The 22,767-nt window shown below is 45.1% G+C and overlaps 1 protein-coding gene across 1 annotated transcript in view; it reads right to left on the reverse strand.

Annotated features, from left to right (window-relative positions):
* Window positions 1-969: 969 nt before the first annotated feature.
* Window positions 970-22,767, reverse strand: part of LOC120058537 (ubiquitin-conjugating enzyme E2 E3-like) — a 53,246-nt gene continuing 31,448 nt past the window's right edge. Inside the window, exons 4-6 of the mRNA XM_039007265.1 lie at window positions 22,157-22,289; window positions 15,084-15,231; window positions 970-1,822 (exon numbers count right to left, since the gene is read on the reverse strand). Of these exons, the coding sequence (XP_038863193.1) occupies window positions 1,725-1,822; window positions 15,084-15,231; window positions 22,157-22,289 (379 nt within the window). The 3' untranslated portion in view covers window positions 970-1,724. The remainder of the gene's footprint in view (window positions 1,823-15,083; window positions 15,232-22,156; window positions 22,290-22,767) is intronic.

Consider the following 22,767-nt stretch of genomic DNA (forward strand, 5'->3'; position numbering starts at 1 on the left):
ATCTAGGATCAGCTTGCCCTACCCACATCCTAACCTCAACCATTGCGGCAAAACCCACAACTGACCCCAGACCAACATCTAGGGTTAACTTGGCCTTACTCCTACAGCACCCATACCAGGAATTCTCCCATCCATCTTCAGAATATCAATATGACACATTATAATCCAGGCCAGAGGACATCGACCTCTCACTGCACTGTTGAGGTTAGACCGTGAAAAGAGGAAAATTTGCCTGAACACTGACAGCAGCTACTCTTCAAAGACCAACTCTCAAACCACACATCAAACAAGTCTGAGATCGAGAGAGAATACAGAAAAAACACACAGAAATAAACCAGAAACCTGTGCCTTTGTGTATAGAGCGAAGAGACTGATAGCTAATATACAGATAACAGTATAGCTACAGGGTACATACTAAATCTACTATAGCTACTAACTTCTACTTCAATAGCATTTATCAGTTTCTCTCTCTTTCCAGCCCTAAATGTATTTCTTTTTTATCCTCATAGGATTGATCTTCAAGAGAGAGCTGCGTCTGTTCCCCACCAATGTGAATCTGCCATTTTAGCTGCACTTTAAGTCTAGGTCGATTTGAGCACTGTCTTTTCCTACAGACATCAGTCCTCGTAGGGTAAAAGGAGTAGAATCAGTATGACATTATACATCCCAAGAGATAACAGTACGGCAGTTTGCATATCAGTAGTTCTGAGTGACTACTGTATCTCTATGCAACATAATGACAATGTCCTGTTCATTTCCCGGGGACGGGTCCTCTCCTTATGCATACTGGGCCTGAACAAATTGAGCTTTTGTCTGCATCCCAAATTCACTTATTTTTTTACCAGGGCACATAGGGCTTTGGTCAAAATAAGTGCACTATACAGGGAATATGGTGCCATTCTGGATGCAGCCCAGGTTATTGAATGCCAGCTGCCAATGTCGATCATCCAATAGTTTACACTGTACAACTCAACCCTTGGGACAAGTTTATTGTGTTTTGGGGATGTTACAGTGGTGGCTCATCTTTTGCTGCACTACAAAAAGGTTTAAATGAAATCTCGTTTTCATTACAAATTGACAAAGGTAAAACAGTCACAACAGTATAATGTAACTACATACGTGGAAATGGGTGTCTGGCTTTCATGTAAATGACATCATCTTCTCTAATAATCTACAACAGCTAGTTGTTTTTTCTTCTTTAACTTCATACAGATAATGGAGAAGGCTAAAATGCACCATAATATTTGGTTGAGGAATAGTTTCCTTTATTACATCACAAAATACATTTTATTTTTTAATATCCCAAAGAAGCAAGACTTGCAAGTAGAGGCATTTAAACATAGCTAAAATCTACAGCTACAAAATTCTACTCCAATATCCATTTACCTGTTATTGGGCATTGTCTTCCGACAGATGGCGTCATTCTAACGCTCTGTGTTGCCATGAACTATCAGTGCAGACGGAGACGCAGCTGCGCTATCTGACGTGAGACAATGCCTGTTGGGGTCTGCTTATCTCTCTGTCTCTCTTCAGACCCAGTCCTCATAGCAGGGTAAAATGTGGAGGAGTAGAATCAGTAATCAGACAGATACACAGAAGTCCATATTGTAAAGGCTATAAAGATTTGTTGCACAATGTGACGTCGCCTCCGGGACCTTCACACTGCAGGCAGAGGGGCTGGGGGGACGGGGGGTCAGACAGGACGGGGTCAGGAGTCGTGACCTCTATGTGGCGTATCTCTTGGTCCACTGTCGGGCTATCCTGTCATGCTCGGCTCTGTTGGTCAGGTACTGAGTGGCAATGCTACCAACCAGAGGGTCCGCTGAAGAGAGGAGAGGAGAGGGAGAAGACAGGAGGAGAGATGAGCAATGCATTAGTACGAGGTGCCTAAGTCTAACATTTTATTTTATTGAACTTTTATTTATACAGGGTGGGTCACCATTGAGACCAGGGTCTCATTTGCAAGGGAGCCCTGTGAACATGAACATACAATAAATCATATCAATACAAAAAATACAACCAGATCAAAACAAACACAACTCTCACACATCACCTCCTTTAAACACGATCTAAGCTGTCCAATGGAGACCAGCGAGTCTAATTTCAAGGTGGCCTGAAGGCTATTCCATGAGCTGGGGGCATTAAAAATAAAAACATTTTCCCCAGGTCAGTGGAGACCTGTGGGACCTCCATAAGCAGCCAGTCCAGAGAGCGGGTCTGAAAATTGCTGGATCTCCAGTTAATACGTGAGCTGAGGTAGTGGGGGAGTCTCTAAAGAACCGCTTTATATACAAACATTTGCCAATGCTGGGCCCTTCTGGTAGTCAGAGACATCCAGCCAACAGAACTATACAAAATGCAGTGATGTGTACGAAAATTGTCCCCAGTGATAAAAAGCAGTGCTGAGTGATAGACTGAATCTAAAGGTTTTAAAGCAGAGGCTGCCGCATGCAAGTATAAGCAGTGGCGGTTCTGGCTTGTATGGCTCCCTGGGCGGACCCCCCCTTCAGCCCCCCCCCCCCCCCCCCCCACATTTGGAACATCACAAATAAATAATCATAACATTTAAAAATATAAAATATATACAAAAATAAGACTCCTAAAAATCAAAAAGAAGTAACAAAGACAAATAGAAACAGATTTGTGTTGATTTGGCACTCGAGCAGCAATACATTACCCATCCCCCAACACGGTCAACCAAGAGTCAAGACTAAACCAATTTACCTTGGTGGTGTGCAGACTGGTTTTATATTATTCTTAATGATTTCGCACAAACCAGAAAAAAATGCCACAATATGTCTGTGAAACTATAAATACACAGTATTCTGATTGAATTGTGGTTTATTTGGTAGCATTTCGAAGTGTGACAGATTTTTCTAATTGCATTAGCACTGTACAAAGTTAGAGGTGCGCTATTTGATAGATTCCCCCACTCCCCCTACCTCGGGCTTCCAGTGGGGAGACCTGAGGTCAACCTACCCCCGCCCCCTCCCCATCTTGTACTTCTGAGTGGGAGACCTTCCCAGGCAGTAGCCTGCCTAGCTCACAAACTACAATCAGGGCGCCCACTCCGACAAGGTTAATTGACCCACAATCCCACACGGTGACGTGATATCATTGACGTGATGTGCAAATGAGCGATAGAAAACCGATTGTGAAAATGTCACCATTCCTAATTTTTTTGTACGGACGCCCCGTGCCCCCCCCCCCCCCCCGGCAAGATGCCTCCACTCCTATACCTAAATCCACCACTGGGGAGAAGTGTTGCTTGAACAATCTTACTTCTACTTTCCAAAGTGAGGCAGGATTTATTTCTATAAAAGAAACCAACTTGCTCAATTTGGGCTCCCTTCAATGTGCAAATATGCAGGTCCTTAGGGTCAATATTACGAGGCCTAGAAAACAACATAAACTTCATTTTATTAGCATTTAGGACTAGTTTAAGATCAGTAAGCGATTTTTGATCTGATTCAAAACCATGCTGAAGGTCACGAATGGCCTGCTGTACTGAGAGGGCACAGGAGGAAACAACTGTATCATATGTGTAAAGATATCAATGTTACAGGTTTTAACAGACAGACCAATATTATTTATATAAATAGTGAAGCGAACATGGCCCAAAATCGTCCCCTGCGGCACACCTTTCGTAATATTGAGGAAACTAGATTTGATACTGTCAGTAAGCAGACATTGAGTCCTGTCTGTTAGACAGTTCTTGAACCAATTGTAAGATGCCTGATCTAGGCCTATTTCAGACAACCTTTGAACAAGTAAGAGATGGTCAACCATATCAAATGCCTTCAACAGGTCAATAAATAAGGAAGCCCAATGATTTTTATGGTCTAAACCAGGTATTCCCAAACACGCGCAAAGCCATCGGGGGTACGCCAAACAAAAATGTGATTCACATTTTTTTTTTTTTTATTTACATATTTTTTTCTTCACATTTTCAAATAGTCCATTTATATTTTCCAACGGGGCTATACACTTGGGTGAGATTTTTTTCTCACCTGAGTAGCCTCGTTTCACTGCCAAAAATAAAATTAAACCATTTAGTGTTCAGCGAAATAACAACACAATGTCAAATACAGGTAGCCTAGTCAAATAATTAACATCCAATCACATGAACCGTTACTCTCTCGCGGGAATTCCAATAATGTTCCATATGTAGCCAAACGTAGCTGCTGCTCATGTTGGCGTATCTGTACTGATGGCGCAAAAGCCATGACAGGGAGACATAGTGGAGTGGTAACACTCGTGCAAGCAGTTGCCCCCGACGCCACTTGGGTACACTGCAGCATCCACCGAGAGGCTCTTGCTGCCAAGGGAATGCCTGACAGCTTGAAAGACGCTTTGGACACTACAGTGAAAATGGTTAACTTTGTTAAAGCAAGGCCCCTGAACTCTCGTGTATTTTTTGCATTATGCAATGATATGGGCAGCGACCATGTTACACTTTTACAACATACAGAAGTGCGCTGGTTATCAAGGGGCAAAGTATTGACACGTTTTTTTTTATTGAGAGACGAGCTGAAAGTTTTCTTTACTGACCATAATTTTCACTTGTCTGACCGCTTGCATGATGACGAGTTTCTCACACGATTGGCCTATCTGGGTGATGTTTTTATTCGCCTGAATGATCTGAGTCTAGGATTACAGGGACTCTCTGCAACTATATTCAATGTGTGGGACAAAATTGAGGCTATGATTAAGAAGTTGGAGCTCTTTTCTGTCTGCATTAACAAGGACAGCACACAGGTCTTTCCATCATTGTATGATTTTTTGTGTGCAAATGAACTCAAGCTTACGGACAATGTCAAATGTGATATAGCGAAGCACCTGAGTGAGTTGGGTGCGCAATTACGCAGGTACTTTCCCGAAACGGACAACACAAACAACTCGATTCATTATCCCTTTCATGCCCTGCCTCCAGTTCACTTACCGATATCTGAACAAGAGAGCCTCATCGAAATTGCAACAAGCGGTTCTGTGAAAATGTTATTTAATCAGAAGCCACTGCCAGATTTCTGGATAGGGCTACGCTCAGAGTTTCTTGCCTTGGCAAATCGTGCTGTTAAGACATTGATGCCCTTTGCAACCACGTACATATTTGAGAGTGGATTCTCGGCCCTCACTAGCATGAAAACTAAATACAGGCACAGACTGTGTGTGGAAAATGATTTAAGACTGAGACACTCTCCAATACAACCCAACATTGCATAGTTATGTGCATCCTTTCAAGCATACCCTTCTCATTTTTTGATGAACAAATAAGGTTTTATATGTAAGATGGCTAAATAAAGAGCAAAACTATTGATTATTATTATATTACTATTTGTGCCCTGGTCCTATAAGAGCTCTTTGTCACTTCCCACGAGCCGAGTTGTGACAAAAACTCACACTCATGTTTAATAAATGTAGCGTACAGTGTGCAAGAGGGGGTACCCAGATGGAGGTTGAATGTTTGAAAGGGTTCGGGACTATAAAAAGTTTGGGAACCACTGTTCAAAACAACATAGCACATCATCTTAGACAAGTGTAGCTGCTGAAACTGTGCTATGTTCTGGTCTAAAACCAGACTGGTGCAGTGCTATGTCCAGGTCTTCAACCAGACTGGTGCAGTACTATGTCCAGGTCTTAAACCAGACTGGTACAGTGCTATGTCCAGGTCTTAAACCAGACTGGTACAGTGCTATGTCCAGGTCTAAAACCAGACTGGTGCAGTGCTATGTTCAGGTCTAAAACCAGACTGGTGCAGAGCTATGTCCAGGTCTAAAACCAGACTGGTACAGTGCTATGTCCAGGTCTAAAACCAGACTGGTGCAGTGCTATGTCCAGGCCTAAAACCAGACTGGTGCAGTGCTATGTCCAGGTCTAAAACCAGACTGGTGCAGTGCTATGTCCAGGTCTAAAACCAGACTGGTGCAGTGCTATGTCTAGGTCTAAAACCAGACTGGTGCAGTGCTATGTTCAGGTCTAAAACCAGACTGGTGCAGTGCTATGTCCAGGTCTAAAACCAGACTGGTGCAGTGCTATGTCCAGGTCTAAAACCAGACTGGTGCAGTGCTATGTCCAGGTCTAAAACCAGACTGGTGCAGTGCTATGTCCAGGTCTAAAACCAGACTGGTGCAGTGCTATGTCCAGGTCTAAAACCAGACTGGTGCAGTGCTATGTTCAGGTCTAAAACCAGACTGGTGCAGTGCTATGTCCTGGTCTAAAACCAGACTGGTGCAGTGCTATGTCCAGGTCTGAAACCAGACTGGTGCAGTGCTATGTCCAGGTCTAAAACCAGACTGGTGCAGTGCTATGTCCAGGTCTAAAACCAGACTGGTGCAGTGCTATGTCCAGGTCTAAAACCAGACTGGTGCAGTGCCATGTCCAGGTCTAAAACCAGACTGGTGCAGTGCTATGTCCAGGTCTAAAACCAGATTGGTGCAGTGCTATGTCCAGGTCTAAAAACAGACTGGTGCAGGGCTATGTCCAGGTCTAAAACCAGACTGGTACAGTGCTATGTCCAGGTCTAAAACCAGACTGGTGCAGTGCTATGTCCAGGTCTAAAACCAGACTGGTACAGTGTTATGTCCAGGTCTAAAACCAGACTGGTGCAGTGCTATGTCCAGGTCTAAAACCAGACTGGTGCAGTGCTATGTCCAGGTCTAAAACCAGACTGGTACAGTGCTATGTCCAGGTCTAAAACCAGACTGGTGCAGTGCTATGTCCAGGTCTTCAACCAGACTGGTGCAGTACTATGTCCAGGTCTTAAACCAGACTGGTACAGTGCTATGTCCAGGTCTTAAACCAGACTGGTACAGTGCTATGTCCAGGTCTAAAACCAGACTGGTGCAGTGCTATGTTCAGGTCTAAAACCAGACTGGTGCAGAGCTATGTCCAGGTCTAAAACCAGACTGGTACAGTGCTATGTCCAGGTCTAAAACCAGACTGGTGCAGTGCTATGTCCAGGCCTAAAACCAGACTGGTGCAGTGCTATGTCCAGGTCTAAAACCAGACTGGTGCAGTGCTATGTCCAGGTCTAAAACCAGACTGGTGCAGTGCTATGTCTAGGTCTAAAACCAGACTGGTGCAGTGCTATGTTCAGGTCTAAAACCAGACTGGTGCAGTGCTATGTCCAGGTCTAAAACCAGACTGGTGCAGTGCTATGTCCAGGTCTAAAACCAGACTGGTGCAGTGCTATGTCCAGGTCTAAAACCAGACTGGTGCAGTGCTATGTCCAGGTCTAAAACCAGACTGGTGCAGTGCTATGTCCAGGTCTAAAACCAGACTGGTGCAGTGCTATGTTCAGGTCTAAAACCAGACTGGTGCAGTGCTATGTCCTGGTCTAAAACCAGACTGGTGCAGTGCTATGTCCAGGTCTGAAACCAGACTGGTGCAGTGCTATGTCCAGGTCTAAAACCAGACTGGTGCAGTGCTATGTCCAGGTCTAAAACCAGACTGGTGCAGTGCTATGTCCAGGTCTAAAACCAGACTGGTGCAGTGCCATGTCCAGGTCTAAAACCAGACTGGTGCAGTGCTATGTCCAGGTCTAAAACCAGATTGGTGCAGTGCTATGTCCAGGTCTAAAAACAGACTGGTGCAGGGCTATGTCCAGGTCTAAAACCAGACTGGTACAGTGCTATGTCCAGGTCTAAAACCAGACTGGTGCAGTGCTATGTCCAGGTCTAAAACCAGACTGGTACAGTGTTATGTCCAGGTCTAAAACCAGACTGGTGCAGTGCTATGTCCAGGTCTAAAACCAGACTGGTGCAGTGCTATGTCCAGGTCTAAAACCAGACTGGTACAGTGCTATGTCCAGGTCTAAAACCAGACTGGTGCAGTGCTATGTCCAGGTCTAAAACCAGACTGGTACAGTACTATGTCCAGGTCTAAAACCAGGCTGGTGCAGTGCTATGTCCAGGTCTAAAACCAGACTGGTACAGTGTTATGTCCAGGTCTAAAACCAGACTGGTACAGTGCTATGTCCAGGTCTAAAACCAGACTGGTGCAGTGCTATGTCCAGGTCTAAAACCAGACTGGTACAGTGCTATGTCCAGGTCTAAAACCAGACTGGTGCAGTGCTATGTCTAGATCTAAAACCAGACTGGTGCAGTGCTATGTTCAGGTCTAAAACCAGACTGGTGCAGTGCTATGTTCAGGTCTAAAACCAGACTGGTGCAGTGCTATGTCCAGGTCTTCAACCTGATTGGTGCAGTGCTATGTCCAGGTCTAAAACCAGACTGGTGCAGTGCTATGTCCAGGTCTAAAACCAGACTGGTGCAGTGCTATGTCCAGGTCTAAAACCAGACTGGTGCAGTGCTATGTCCAGGTCTAAAACCAGACTGGTGCAGTGCTATGTCCAGGTCTTAAACCAGACTGGTACAGTGCTATGTCCAGGTCTAAAACCAGACTGGTGCAGTGCTATGTTCAGGTCTAAAACCAGACTGGTGCAGTGCTATGTCCTGGTCTAAAACCAGACTGGTGCAGTGCTATGTCCAGGTCTGAAACCAGACTGGTGCAGTGCTATGTCCAGGTCTAAAACCAGACTGGTGCAGTGCTATGTCCAGGTCTAAAACCAGACTGGTGCAGTGCTATGTCCAGGTCTAAAACCAGACTGGTGCAGTGCTATGTCCAGGTCTAAAACCAGACTGGTGCAGTGCTATGTCCAGGTCTAAAACCAGATTGGTGCAGTGCTATGTCCAGGTCTAAAAACAGACTGGTGCAGGGCTATGTCCAGGTCTAAAACCAGACTGGTACAGTGCTATGTCCAGGTCTAAAACCAGACTGGTGCAGTGCTATGTCCAGGTCTAAAACCAGACTGGTACAGTGTTATGTCCAGGTCTAAAACCAGACTGGTGCAGTGCTATGTCCAGGTCTAAAACCAGACTGGTGCAGTGCTATGTCCAGGTCTAAAACCAGACTGGTACAGTACTATGTCCAGGTCTAAAACCAGACTGGTGCAGTGCTATGTCCAGGTCTAAAACCAGACTGGTACAGTACTATGTCCAGGTCTAAAACCAGGCTGGTGCAGTGCTATGTCCAGGTCTAAAACCAGACTGGTACAGTGTTATGTCCAGGTCTAAAACCAGACTGGTACAGTGCTATGTCCAGGTCTAAAACCAGACTGGTGCAGTGCTATGTCCAGATCTAAAACCAGACTGGTACAGTGCTATGTCCAGGTCTAAAACCAGACTGGTGCAGTGCTATGTCCAGGTCTAAAACCAGACTGGTGCAGTGCTATGTCCAGGTCTAAAACCAGACTGGTGCAGTGCTATGTCCTGGTCTAAACCCAGACTGGTGCAGTGGTATGTCCAGGTCTAAAACCAGACTGGTGCAGTGCTATGTCCAGGTTTAAAACCAGACTGGTGCAGTGCTATGTCCAAGTCTAAAACCAGACTGGTACAGTGCTATGTCCAGGTCTAAAACCAGACTGGTGCAGTGCTATGTCCAGGTCTAAAACCAGACTGGTACAGTGCTATGTCCAGGTCTAAAACCAGACTGGTGCAGTGCTATGTCCTGGTCTAAAACCAGACTGGTGCAGTGCTATGTTCAGGTCTAAAACCAGACTGGTGCAGTGCTATGTCCAGGTCTTAAACCAGACTGGTGCAGTGCTATGTCCAGGTCTAAAACCAGACTGGTACAGTGTTATGTCCAGGTCTAAAACCAGACTGGTGCAGTGCTATGTCCAGGTCTAAAACCAGACTGGTGCAGTGCTATGTCCAGGTCTAAAACCAGACTGGTGCAGTGCTATGTCCAGGTCTAAAACCAGACTGGTGCAGTGCTATGTCCTGGTCTAAAACCAGACTGGTGCAGTGCTATGTCCAGGTCTTAAACCAGACTGGTACAGTGCTATGTCCAGGTCTAAAACCAGACTGGTGCAGTGCTATGTCCAGCTCTAAAACCAGACTGGTGCAGTGCTATGTCCTGGTCTAAAACCAGACTGGTGCAGTGCTATGTCCAGGTCTAAAACCAGACTGGTGCAGTGCTATGTTCAGGTCTAAAACCAGACTGGTGCAGTGCTATGTTCAGGTCTAAAACCAGACTGGTGCAGTGCTATGTTCAGGTCTAAAACCAGACTGGTGCAGTGCTATGTCCAGGTCTTCAACCTGATTGGTGCAGTGCTATGTCCAGGTCTAAAACCAGACTGGTGCAGTGCTATGTCCAGGTCTAAAACCAGACTGGTGCAGTGCTATGTCCAGGTCTAAAACCAGACTGGTGCAGTGCTATGTCCAGGTCTAAAACCAGACTGGTGCAGTGCTATGTCCAGGTCTTAAACCAGACTGGTACAGTGCTATGTCCAGGTCTAAAACCAGACTGGTGCAGTGCTATGTTCAGGTCTAAAACCAGACTGGTGCAGTGCTATGTCCTGGTCTAAAACCAGACTGGTGCAGTGCTATGTCCAGGTCCGAAACCAGACTGGTGCAGTGCTATGTCCAGGTCTAAAACCAGACTGGTGCAGTGCTATGTCCAGGTCTAAAACCAGACTGGTGCAGTGCTATGTCCAGGTCTAAAACCAGACTGGTGCAGTGCTATGTCCAGGTCTAAAACCAGACTGGTGCAGTGCTATGTCCAGGTCTAAAACCAGATTGGTGCAGTGCTATGTCCAGGTCTAAAAACAGACTGGTGCAGGGCTATGTCCAGGTCTAAAACCAGACTGGTACAGTGCTATGTCCAGGTCTAAAACCAGACTGGTGCAGTGCTATGTCCAGGTCTAAAACCAGACTGGTACAGTGTTATGTCCAGGTCTAAAACCAGACTGGTGCAGTGCTATGTCCAGGTCTAAAACCAGACTGGTGCAGTGCTATGTCCAGGTCTAAAACCAGACTGGTACAGTACTATGTCCAGGTCTAAAACCAGACTGGTGCAGTGCTATGTCCAGGTCTAAAACCAGACTGGTACAGTACTATGTCCAGGTCTAAAACCAGGCTGGTGCAGTGCTATGTCCAGGTCTAAAACCAGACTGGTACAGTGTTATGTCCAGGTCTAAAACCAGACTGGTACAGTGCTATGTCCAGGTCTAAAACCAGACTGGTGCAGTGCTATGTCCAGGTCTAAAACCAGACTGGTACAGTGCTATGTCCAGGTCTAAAACCAGACTGGTGCAGTGCTATGTCCAGGTCTAAAACCAGACTGGTGCAGTGCTATGTCCAGGTCTAAAACCAGACTGGTGCAGTGCTATGTCCTGGTCTAAACCCAGACTGGTGCAGTGGTATGTCCAGGTCTAAAACCAGACTGGTGCAGTGCTATGTCCAGGTTTAAAACCAGACTGGTGCAGTGCTATGTCCAAGTCTAAAACCAGACTGGTACAGTGCTATGTCCAGGTCTAAAACCAGACTGGTGCAGTGCTATGTCCAGGTCTAAAACCAGACTGGTACAGTGCTATGTCCAGGTCTAAAACCAGACTGGTGCAGTGCTATGTCCTGGTCTAAAACCAGACTGGTGCAGTGCTATGTTCAGGTCTAAAACCAGACTGGTGCAGTGCTATGTCCAGGTCTTAAACCAGACTGGTGCAGTGCTATGTCCAGGTCTAAAACCAGACTGGTACAGTGTTATGTCCAGGTCTAAAACCAGACTGGTGCAGTGCTATGTCCAGGTCTAAAACCAGACTGGTGCAGTGCTATGTCCAGGTCTAAAACCAGACTGGTGCAGTGCTATGTCCTGGTCTAAAACCAGACTGGTGCAGTGCTATGTCCAGGTCTTAAACCAGACTGGTACAGTGCTATGTCCAGGTCTAAAACCAGACTGGTGCAGTGCTATGTCCAGGTCTAAAACCAGACTGGTGCAGTGCTATGTCCTGGTCTAAAACCAGACTGGTGCAGTGCTATGTCCAGGTCTAAAACCAGACTGGTGCAGTGCTATGTTCAGGTCTAAAACCAGACTGGTGCAGTGCTATGTCCTGGTCTAAACCCAGACTGGTGCAGTGCTATGTCCAGGTCTAAAACCAGACTGGTGCAGTGCTATGTCCAGGTTTAAAACCAGACTGGTGCAGTGCTATGTCCAAGTCTAAAACCAGACTGGTACAGTGCTATGTCCAGGTCTAAAACCAGACTGGTGCAGTGCTATGTCCAGGTCTAAAACCAGACTGGTACAGTGCTATGTCCAGGTCTAAAACCAGACTGGTGCAGTGCTATGTCCAGGTCTAAAACCAGACTGGTACAGTGTTATGTCCAGGTCTAAAACCAGACTGGTGCAGTGCTATGTCCATGTCTAAAACCAGACTGGTGCAGTGCTATGTTCAGGTCTAAAACCAGACTGGTGCAGTGCTATGTCCTGGTCTAAAACCAGACTGGTGCAGTGCTATGTCCAGGTCCGAAACCAGACTGGTGCAGTGCTATGTCCAGGTCTAAAACCAGACTGGTGCAGTGCTATGTCCAGGTCTAAAACCAGACTGGTGCAGTGCTATGTCCAGGTCTAAAACCAGACTGGTGCAGTGCTATGTCCAGGTCTAAAACCAGACTGGTGCAGTGCTATGTCCAGGTCTAAAACCAGATTGGTGCAGTGCTATGTCCAGGTCTAAAAACAGACTGGTGCAGGGCTATGTCCAGGTCTAAAACCAGACTGGTACAGTGCTATGTCCAGGTCTAAAACCAGACTGGTGCAGTGCTATGTCCAGGTCTAAAACCAGACTGGTACAGTGTTATGTCCAGGTCTAAAACCAGACTGGTGCAGTGCTATGTCCAGGTCTAAAACCAGACTGGTGCAGTGCTATGTCCAGGTCTAAAACCAGACTGGTACAGTACTATGTCCAGGTCTAAAACCAGACTGGTGCAGTGCTATGTCCAGGTCTAAAACCAGACTGGTACAGTACTATGTCCAGGTCTAAAACCAGGCTGGTGCAGTGCTATGTCCAGGTCTAAAACCAGACTGGTACAGTGTTATGTCCAGGTCTAAAACCAGACTGGTACAGTGCTATGTCCAGGTCTAAAACCAGACTGGTGCAGTGCTATGTCCAGGTCTAAAACCAGACTGGTACAGTGCTATGTCCAGGTCTAAAACCAGACTGGTGCAGTGCTATGTCCAGGTCTAAAACCAGACTGGTGCAGTGCTATGTCCAGGTCTAAAACCAGACTGGTGCAGTGCTATGTCCTGGTCTAAACCCAGACTGGTGCAGTGGTATGTCCAGGTCTAAAACCAGACTGGTGCAGTGCTATGTCCAGGTTTAAAACCAGACTGGTGCAGTGCTATGTCCAAGTCTAAAACCAGACTGGTACAGTGCTATGTCCAGGTCTAAAACCAGACTGGTGCAGTGCTATGTCCAGGTCTAAAACCAGACTGGTACAGTGCTATGTCCAGGTCTAAAACCAGACTGGTGCAGTGCTATGTCCTGGTCTAAAACCAGACTGGTGCAGTGCTATGTTCAGGTCTAAAACCAGACTGGTGCAGTGCTATGTCCAGGTCTTAAACCAGACTGGTGCAGTGCTATGTCCAGGTCTAAAACCAGACTGGTACAGTGTTATGTCCAGGTCTAAAACCAGACTGGTGCAGTGCTATGTCCAGGTCTAAAACCAGACTGGTGCAGTGCTATGTCCAGGTCTAAAACCAGACTGGTGCAGTGCTATGTCCTGGTCTAAAACCAGACTGGTGCAGTGCTATGTCCAGGTCTTAAACCAGACTGGTACAGTGCTATGTCCAGGTCTAAAACCAGACTGGTGCAGTGCTATGTCCAGGTCTAAAACCAGACTGGTGCAGTGCTATGTCCTGGTCTAAAACCAGACTGGTGCAGTGCTATGTCCAGGTCTAAAACCAGACTGGTGCAGTGCTATGTTCAGGTCTAAAACCAGACTGGTGCAGTGCTATGTCCTGGTCTAAACCCAGACTGGTGCAGTGCTATGTCCAGGTCTAAAACCAGACTGGTGCAGTGCTATGTCCAGGTTTAAAACCAGACTGGTGCAGTGCTATGTCCAAGTCTAAAACCAGACTGGTACAGTGCTATGTCCAGGTCTAAAACCAGACTGGTGCAGTGCTATGTCCAGGTCTAAAACCAGACTGGTACAGTGCTATGTCCAGGTCTAAAACCAGACTGGTGCAGTGCTATGTCCAGGTCTAAAACCAGACTGGTACAGTGTTATGTCCAGGTCTAAAACCAGACTGGTGCAGTGCTATGTCCATGTCTAAAACCAGACTGGTGCAGTGCTATGTACAGGTCTAAAACCAGACTGGTGCAGTGCTATGTCCTGGTCTAAAACCAGACTGGTGCAGTGCTATGTCCAGGTCTTAAACCAGACTGGTACAGTGCTATGTCCAGGTCTAAAACCAGACTGGTGCAGTGCTATGTCCTGGTCTAAAACCAGACTGGTGCAGTGCTATGTCCAGGTCTAAAACCAGACTGGTGCAGTGCTATGTCCAGGTCTTAAACCAGACTGGTACAGTACTATGTCCAGGTCTAAAACCAGACTGGTGCAGTGCTTTGTCCAGGTCTTAAACCAGACTGGTGCAGTGCTATGTTCAGGTCTAAAACCAGACTGGTGCAGTGCTATGTCCTGGTCTAAAACCTGATTGGTGCTCAGTAAGAATATAATGAGAAGTTAAAAAAGTTCTAAGCTGAAAATTGGCCAGGGACTCTAAAACTTTGTAACCTGGACTCCATCACTTCCTTGATTACCTGCCCTATATATGTCACTCCCTTCGGTTCCTTCCCCAGGCGTCATTGTTTCTGTTTCTGTTTCTGTGTCTTATCTGTGCGTTGTTCGTGGTTTCTTGTTTTGTATTATGTTACGTTTATTTATTAAAACACTCACTCCCTGAACTTGCTTCCCGACTCTCTGCGCACTCGTTACAGGTGTACAGTCATTGGTACAAGGGTGACCTTAGATAACCAAGTCTCTCAAGGCAGGGAAACAGGACTACTTAGTTATAAAATGTTTAGAAACGACTTCATTCAAGTAGAAATTAAAGCATGCATCAAGGTAGAGTAATATTTTATGGCTGTCCACGTCTGACACAGCACAAACATTCTAAGAGTAAATTGCAGTGTAATGTATTTGGTTTGAATCCCTGCCATAGAGAACCCGTGTCACTCACCAGGGTTACAGTCTAACATGTGTACAGTATATCTACTGTATGTCTGATTGGTTGACCGTTGTGTCACTCACCAGGGTTGCAGTCTGTGAGCAGGGAGCAGATGGACAGCAGCACCTTGGAGATGGTGAGGGCAGGGCTCCAGTTGTCTTTCAGGATATCCAGGCAGATCACCCCCTGGCTGTTGATGTTACAGTGGTAGATCCTGGTGCGGAACGTCACCTAGGAAAAATCAAAAAGTAGATCTAACAGTGCAGTGCTATCACCTTTTATTTTTTTATTTTATTTCACCTTTATTTAACCAGGTAGGCTAGTTGAGAACAAGTTCTCATTTGCAACTGCGACCTGGCCAAGATAAAGCATAGCAGTGTGAACAGACAACAACACAGAGTTACATATGGAGTAAACAATAAACAAGTCAATAACATGGTAGAAAAAAAAGAGAATCTATATACAATGTGTGCAAAAGGCATGAGGAGGTAGGCAATAAATCGAATAATTACAATTTAGCAGATTAACACTGGAGTGATAAATCATCAGATGATCATGTGCAAGTAGAGATACTGGTGTGCAAAAGAGCAGAAAAGTAAATAAATAAAAACAGTATGGGGGTGAGGTGGGTAAATTGGGTGGGCTATATACCGATGGACTATGTACAGCTGCAGCGATCGGTTAGCTGCTCAGATAGCAGATGTTTAAAGTTGTTGAGGGAGATAAAAGTCTCCAACTTCAGAGATTTTTGCAATTCGTTCCAGTCGCAGGCAGCAGAGAACTGGAAGGAAAGGCGGCCAAATGAGGTTTTGGCTTTAGGGATGATCAGTGAGATACACCTGCTGGAGCGCGTGCTACGGGTGGGTGTAGCCATCGTGACCAGTGAACTAAGATAAGGCGGCACTTTACCTAGCATAGCCTTGTAGATGACCTGGAGCCAGTGGGTCTGACGACGAACATGTAGCGAGGGCCAGCCGACTAGGGCATACAGGTCGCAGTGGTGGGTCGTATAAGGTGCTTTAGTAACAAAACGGATGGCACTGTGATAAACTGCATCCAGTTTGTTGAGTAGAGTATTGGAAGCTATTTTGTAGATGACATCGCCGAAGTCGAGGATCGGTAGGATAGTCAGTTTTACTAGGGTAAGTTTGGCGGCGTGAGTGAAGGAGGCTTTGTTGCGAAATAGAAAGCCGACTAGATTTGATTTTGGATTGGAGATGTTTGATATGAGTCTGGAAGGAGAGTTTGCAGTCTAGCCAGACACCTAGGTACTTATAGATGTCCACATATTCTAGGTCGGAACCGTCCAGGGTGGTGATGCTAGTCGGGCGTGCGGGTGCAGGCAGCGAACGGTTGAAAAGCATGCATTTGGTTTTACTAGCGTTTAAGAGCAGTCGGAGGCCACGGAAGGAGTGTTGTATGGCATTGAAGCTCGTTTGGAGGTTAGATAGCACAGTGTCCAAGGAAGGGCCAGAAGTATACAGAATGGTGTCGTCTGCGTAGAGGTGGATCAGGGAATCGCCCGCAGCAAGAGCAACATCATTGATATATACAGAGAAAAGAGTCGGCCCGAGAATTGAACCCTGTGGTACCCCCATAGAGACTGCCAGAGGAAACAGGAAAGGAAACAACACAAAGTAGATCAAGATCACAGACAGATCACCCCGACTGTTGATGCTATAGTCGTAGAACCTAGTGTGGGACGTAACCTAAGAGACCACAGGAAGTAGATCCTGGCTAGGAAACAACCCAGACAGACAGCTCAGTACTCCCTGATTGGTGTTTTACTGTTGTAATTCCTCGAATGGAAATTGACCCGTGGAAAAGGAAGAAATCATGAAACACATTCAGGCCTTATCAGCCAGCCAGGCAGGTAAAATAAGCTACAGTGTTAACAATGGGGTCAACGATAAAGCATGCAAGGATTACGGTTACTGTAATTCACCAGCAAAACCTTTAACTGTTTCCAGTCGACAAGAAGCATTGTGTCAAAGGAGCTAGAACATTCCCAATCCACTCCTCCCAGTCTGCAGATTTTTATTTAACCTTTCTAGCCCAGGGGATCCGCTAGCGGAACACCCACAACAATCTACTGAAAAGGCAGCGCGCGAAATTCAAAAATATCACTAGGCAAGTCAGTTAAGAACAAATTCTTATTTACAATGACGACCTACCCCGACCAAACCCTACCCGGAAGACGCTGGGCCAATTGTGCGCCGCCCTATGGGACTTCCAATCACGGCCGGTTGTGATACAGATACTATACTCACCTAAACCTCACAAAGCTAAACCACACATCCTTAACATTTCACCATGTCCAAACATTTGCCCTTATAAAACAGAAAAACATCATTAAGACACCATAGATGAGAGACAGGGAGACCCCAGGCCAGGAGCAAATGGTGTGTGAACATCTATTGACCTTTCCATCCAATCTCAAGTAGGGCCATGGTCGGTGACATATGCTTAAGCTTGGACTCTTAACATCCCATTGAGGCCTTCTCCCTCTGAGCAGACCTTGTCTGCGTCCCAAATAAAATAACACACTATTTCCTATGTAGTGCACTACTTGTCAATAGTAGTGCGTTATATAGGGAATAGGGTGTCATTTGGGACAAAGTCCTTAATGCAAGGAAAACCAATTAGACCAGGCACGGAGGATGATCTTAATGATACCACTGGCTGTTTATGCCTTTGACATTAGAGAGACAGAGAGAGAAAGGGAGGAGAGAGAGAGAGAGAGAGAAAGGGAGGAGAGAGAGAGAGAGAGAGAGAGAGAGAGAGAGAGAGAGAGAGAGAGAGAGAGAGAGAGAGAGAGAGAGAGAGAGAGAGGGAATATACAAGGTCTGAAGTCATCTGCCTTTGGCCTAAAGAGCAGAAACCCAGACTTCATCAAAGAAATTGGAAATACAGCCATTGTCATCCTACAAGAAACATGGTATAAAGGAGACTGGCCCACTGGTTGCTCTCTAGATTACAGAGAGCTGGTAGTCCCATCCACTAAACTACCAGGTGTGAAACAGGGAAGCGACTCAGGGGGTATGCTAACTTGGTATAGAGCAGACCTAATCCACTCTATTAAATTAGTCAAAACAGGAACATTTTACATATGGCTTGAAATTAATATAGAAATGAATAGAACCCATTGCCCTTCACAGTTGCGAGGTCTGGGATTCACTCACCAACCAAGAATTCACAAAATGGGACAAACACCAAATTGAGGTTCTGCATGCAGAATTCTGCAAAAATATCCTCAGTGTATGACGTAAAACACCAAATAATGCATGCACAGCAGAATTAGGCCAATACCCGCAAATTCTAGAAAAGAGCCGTTAAATTCTACAACCACCCTAAAAGGAAGCGATTCCCAAGAGCACCCTAAGTAAGCTGGTCCTGGGGCTCTGAGACCCAACCAAATCATGAGAAAACAAAAACAAAAAATTACTTGACACATTGAAAATAATTGACAAAAAAACTGAGCAAAATAGAATGCTATTTGACCCTAAACAGAGACTACACAGTGGCAGAATACCTAACTACTGTGACTGACCCAAAATTAAGGAAATCTTTGACTATGTACAGACTCAGTGAGCATAGCCTTGCTATTGAGAAAGGCCGCTGAAGGCAGACCTGGCTCTGAAGAGAAGACAGGCTATGTGCACACTGCCCACAAAATGAGGTGGAAACTGAGCTGCACTTCCTAACCTCCTGCCAAATGTATGTGTCACGCCCTGGCCTTAGTATTCTTTGTTTTCTTTATGTTTTTTAGTTAGGTCAGGGTGTGACATGGGGAATGTATGTGTTTTGTAGTGTCTATGGGGTGTTGTATGTGTATGGGGCAGAGTAGAGTATAGTTGTCTAGTTATGTCTATGGCTGCCTAGATTGGTTCTCAATCAGAGACAGCTGTCATTCATTGTCTCTGATTGGGAGCCATATTTAAGGCAGCCATAGGCAGTAGGCTTTTGGTGGGTAGTCTATGTCTATGTTCTATGTTGCATGTGTGCACTTAGTTCAGGTTTAGCTTCACGTTTGTTTTGTTCATTTTGTAAGTGTTTGTTTTTTCCTTCATTAAAAGAAGATGTATTTTTCACGCGCTGCGCCTTGGTCCTCTCTCTCTCAGGAAGACGATCGTGACAGAATGACCATATTAGAGACACATATTTCCCTCAGATTACACAGACCCACAAAGAATTCGAAAACAAATCGACTGTCTTCATTCTTTTGGAACTTTTGTGAGTGTAACGTTTACTGTGAATTTTGTATTGTTTATTTCACTTTTATTTATGATCTATTTCACTTGCTTTGGCAAGGTAAACATATCTTCCCCATGCCAATAAAGCCCCTTAAATTTAATTGAAAGTCAGAGATAGAGAGGAGGGTAATCAGTAGCTCTCTCTCTTTCTCTCTCGCTCTCTCTCTCTCTAAACTGTTTGTGCCATCTATATGTCATGTTAATAAAGAATGTATTTTATTCCCATAACCACTGTAAAGGCTAATCCCATCACTGGGGATTTGTGTTTAGTACTTTAACTGCTGGACAGAGCAAACATATCATGACCCGTGTAGAGTGGTAAAACATGTTCCATGGCTAATTTCTCCTAAATGTTTTTGTCTGTTTGTTTTTATGTGAAATGGGGTAGAAATAACCATAGTAGCTAGTTCCCCTCCACTCCCAGAAAGCAATTATGATCCAGATTAAATCCAGATCCTGTAAAGTTTTTTCAGAAACATAATAAACAGTATAGCCTTCTGTTAGAAGTCTGTATTAACCCTTTGACATGTACGTGGTCCCTGCAGCGAGCCATCGCAAATATTTGATTGGAACAGTAGCAACAAGTAGCAACAACTCATTCCATAAACCAGTCTAAAAAACAGGTTGCGCTGACAAAAAACAAAACATAAGTTAGCGACCTAACATCTCCAACGTCCGACTTCAGTGCGTTCAAGACAACTGGGAGCTTAGACTGGAAAAAAATCCTCCAACTCGGGAACTGGGGCCTCTTTCTAGAGCTCCAACTTTCCGACCTAAAGATCACTGACGTCATGATTTGACCTTGTATTGTCTTGAAAGCACACTTGTGTCGCGTGCGCAAGCATTGCAAAATAAATGTGCACATATATGTTATTCAATCACTGCACCCACACTGCTCGCAAGCGTCTGTGTAGCCAGGCGCTAAAATAGAACTTGGTTCTATTTGTGACGCTTGATGCGCTGCAAGTCCCGCCTCTTCCATCTCCTCATTGGTTTTTAGGAGCATATACCCACGTGCCATCGCTTCATTGGTTTTTACGAGCATATACCCACGTGGGTGATTGAAAGATGAACTGAGGTCCACACTCCAGTCTAATTGGAAGTGGATTTATGCAGCTTAAAGTTTGTTGCCTACCGCTATAGAAAGTCCAAAGAAGAAGCCTGAAGGAGGAGCGATTACGAGGATCTAACTCGGTTTACCGTTTTAGCTGTGGATTAATTGTCGGGGGGTGGACCTTGTGCATTTCAGGTAAAATAGCATCCCAATGTTTATATACCAGGACAAATTAGCTAGCAACAGCAAGCTAGCCAGCTAAATTGCCACGAATGTTTAATGCTTTTCGAGCTGTCCCCAAATTAATACAGTTGGTTCAGAGTTTATTTTGATGGGTGGACAAAATCAACATGGGCGCGATGGCGGGCGCTTGTGCGATCTGGTCAGCGTGTGAGTCAGTCGGGTATCCCTTCACCTCCCTTTGTTATAACATCTTAGGTCTGACAGATGCTTACTAGACAACCAGAATGCATTGTATGATGTCAACAAACATGGCGCCACACATAGCTGGCAAATAGCTTAGCATTATCTCATCATAATCAGTACAACCTTCAAAAAAGTATTTTACAAACATCATATGTGTCCATTACAATATATGCAAGAATAGGAATACATGGTTTGTCACCAGTACTTGAAAACATGTGAATAAAACAGTAAATACATTATGCTCCATATATACATACGGTGTGCTACAGTAGAAACAACAACAAGATATACAGAAAATAAGGGACTTACTTTGATAGGAACGCACACATGTCCAAAGTTATTATTTGTAAGAAAAACATCAATGAAGGCCAGGGGGGAAGGGTTTGCGCAATGCCTGTTCTGACTAGAGATGCACAATGTCTTCATATATGATCTGGGGAAGTGCTTGGGCTCTTGTCAAAGAGAGAAGTTTGTCTGACTCAGTAGAGCCTCAAACATAAATTGTCCGCAACAGTGAAATGGGCTACATTTTATGTGAATTAATGAGGAGGCAGAACACATCTTAATTCAAACTGTTATTAGAAAATAAAACTTGTTAGAAAATAATTTGAAATGGACTAATTTAAACATAGCCTATAGATAATTAACAGGCAGCATGCCTTGGTTTGAGAGCAGCGCGGGTTAACTGTCCTGTTGCGTAACAATCACATTTTGGAACATTGAGTGCATTCTGACATTACGTGCATAAAATAACTCATGCTGGGGTGACCGTTAGAGATATTTGGAACTCACATGTGAAAAGGTTAATGAGAATATATGCTGTAAACTCAGTAAATGGCTCTAAAAAAGAGGAGCCCCTGCAGTGCCTATAACACAGAGTCTACATCCCAAACGGCACCCTATTCCCTAAATAGTACACTACGTTTGACCTGAGCCTTCTCCCTTAGTGCCCAGTATCACACAGCCACAAAGCCACGTCTGACCGAGACTGAAACCACCACTGCTGCCTGTCTCTCTCTCAATAGCAGCATTGTGTTAAATGGTTCAGGGTTATTCTGGTCCCTTGGTCTCCACAGTCATATGACAGTAGAGCAGAGTGCTGTAGTGTTACTGCTACTGTGTAGTGCATAATAGCATCAAGGAGATGATGGCCGGGCGCCGCCACAGTTAGTCAACAAACACAAGACAAGACATCATGTTTATCAGCCTCAAGGTTTCAACTGATGACCTCAGCAAACTGCTCTACCTCCATGAAGAACGATAGAGGACTAGCTGCAGACAGAGGCTGCGTACCAAATTATACCCTATTCCCTACTTAGTGCACTACTTTTGAAAAGAGCCATGTGGGCCATGTTACTGAGCTGTTAACCGTTAATACGCTGACCTCTAAACCTATAAAGCAAGTGATTAAAGTATACAGTACCTTTGGTGGCTTGAAGGGGTAGTCGGATGAGAAGGTGATATCTAAGAAGAAGACCCCTCCCTCGTACACAGAGCCTGGTGGTCCTAGGATGGTGGATCTCCATTCATAGATGTTGTCTCCTTTGGGTCCCGCACTGCAAACAAACAAAGACAACAGCACAGAGTGAGTGAAACACTTTATTATTTTTGACTTTCAGGTATAAACGTTGCACTCAATAAAACTTTGGAAGAATTCAATAATGTGCAGGTATCTTTTTTTTCGTAACTTGACTTTTTGTACCCTGTTGCTACCTATTACACCTCAGTTCCTCAGTTAGAGACCCCCATCACTCCTCCAGGCCCTTTTAAATAGATATAAAGGGGAGAGTAAGAGGTGCAAGGCTCTGCCTGAATAGGCTGTAGAAGCAGGAGAGATAGCTATGTGTTAATGTAGCACCCAGGTGAATGAGGGGGTGGAGGCTAGGGCTGTTACGGTGACTGTATTACCACCACACTGGCGTTCAAGAGTCATGAAGGCAGTCTATTAAAAAGAGGAGGATCCCATCAGCTTTCTATAGGCTAGGCCTACTATATTTATTTATCATATTTCTCATTCTCCAAATATTAAGCACA

Source organism: Salvelinus namaycush, chromosome 13 (assembly GCF_016432855.1).
Source record: "Salvelinus namaycush isolate Seneca chromosome 13, SaNama_1.0, whole genome shotgun sequence".
Lineage (NCBI taxonomy): Eukaryota > Metazoa > Chordata > Actinopteri > Salmoniformes > Salmonidae > Salvelinus > Salvelinus namaycush.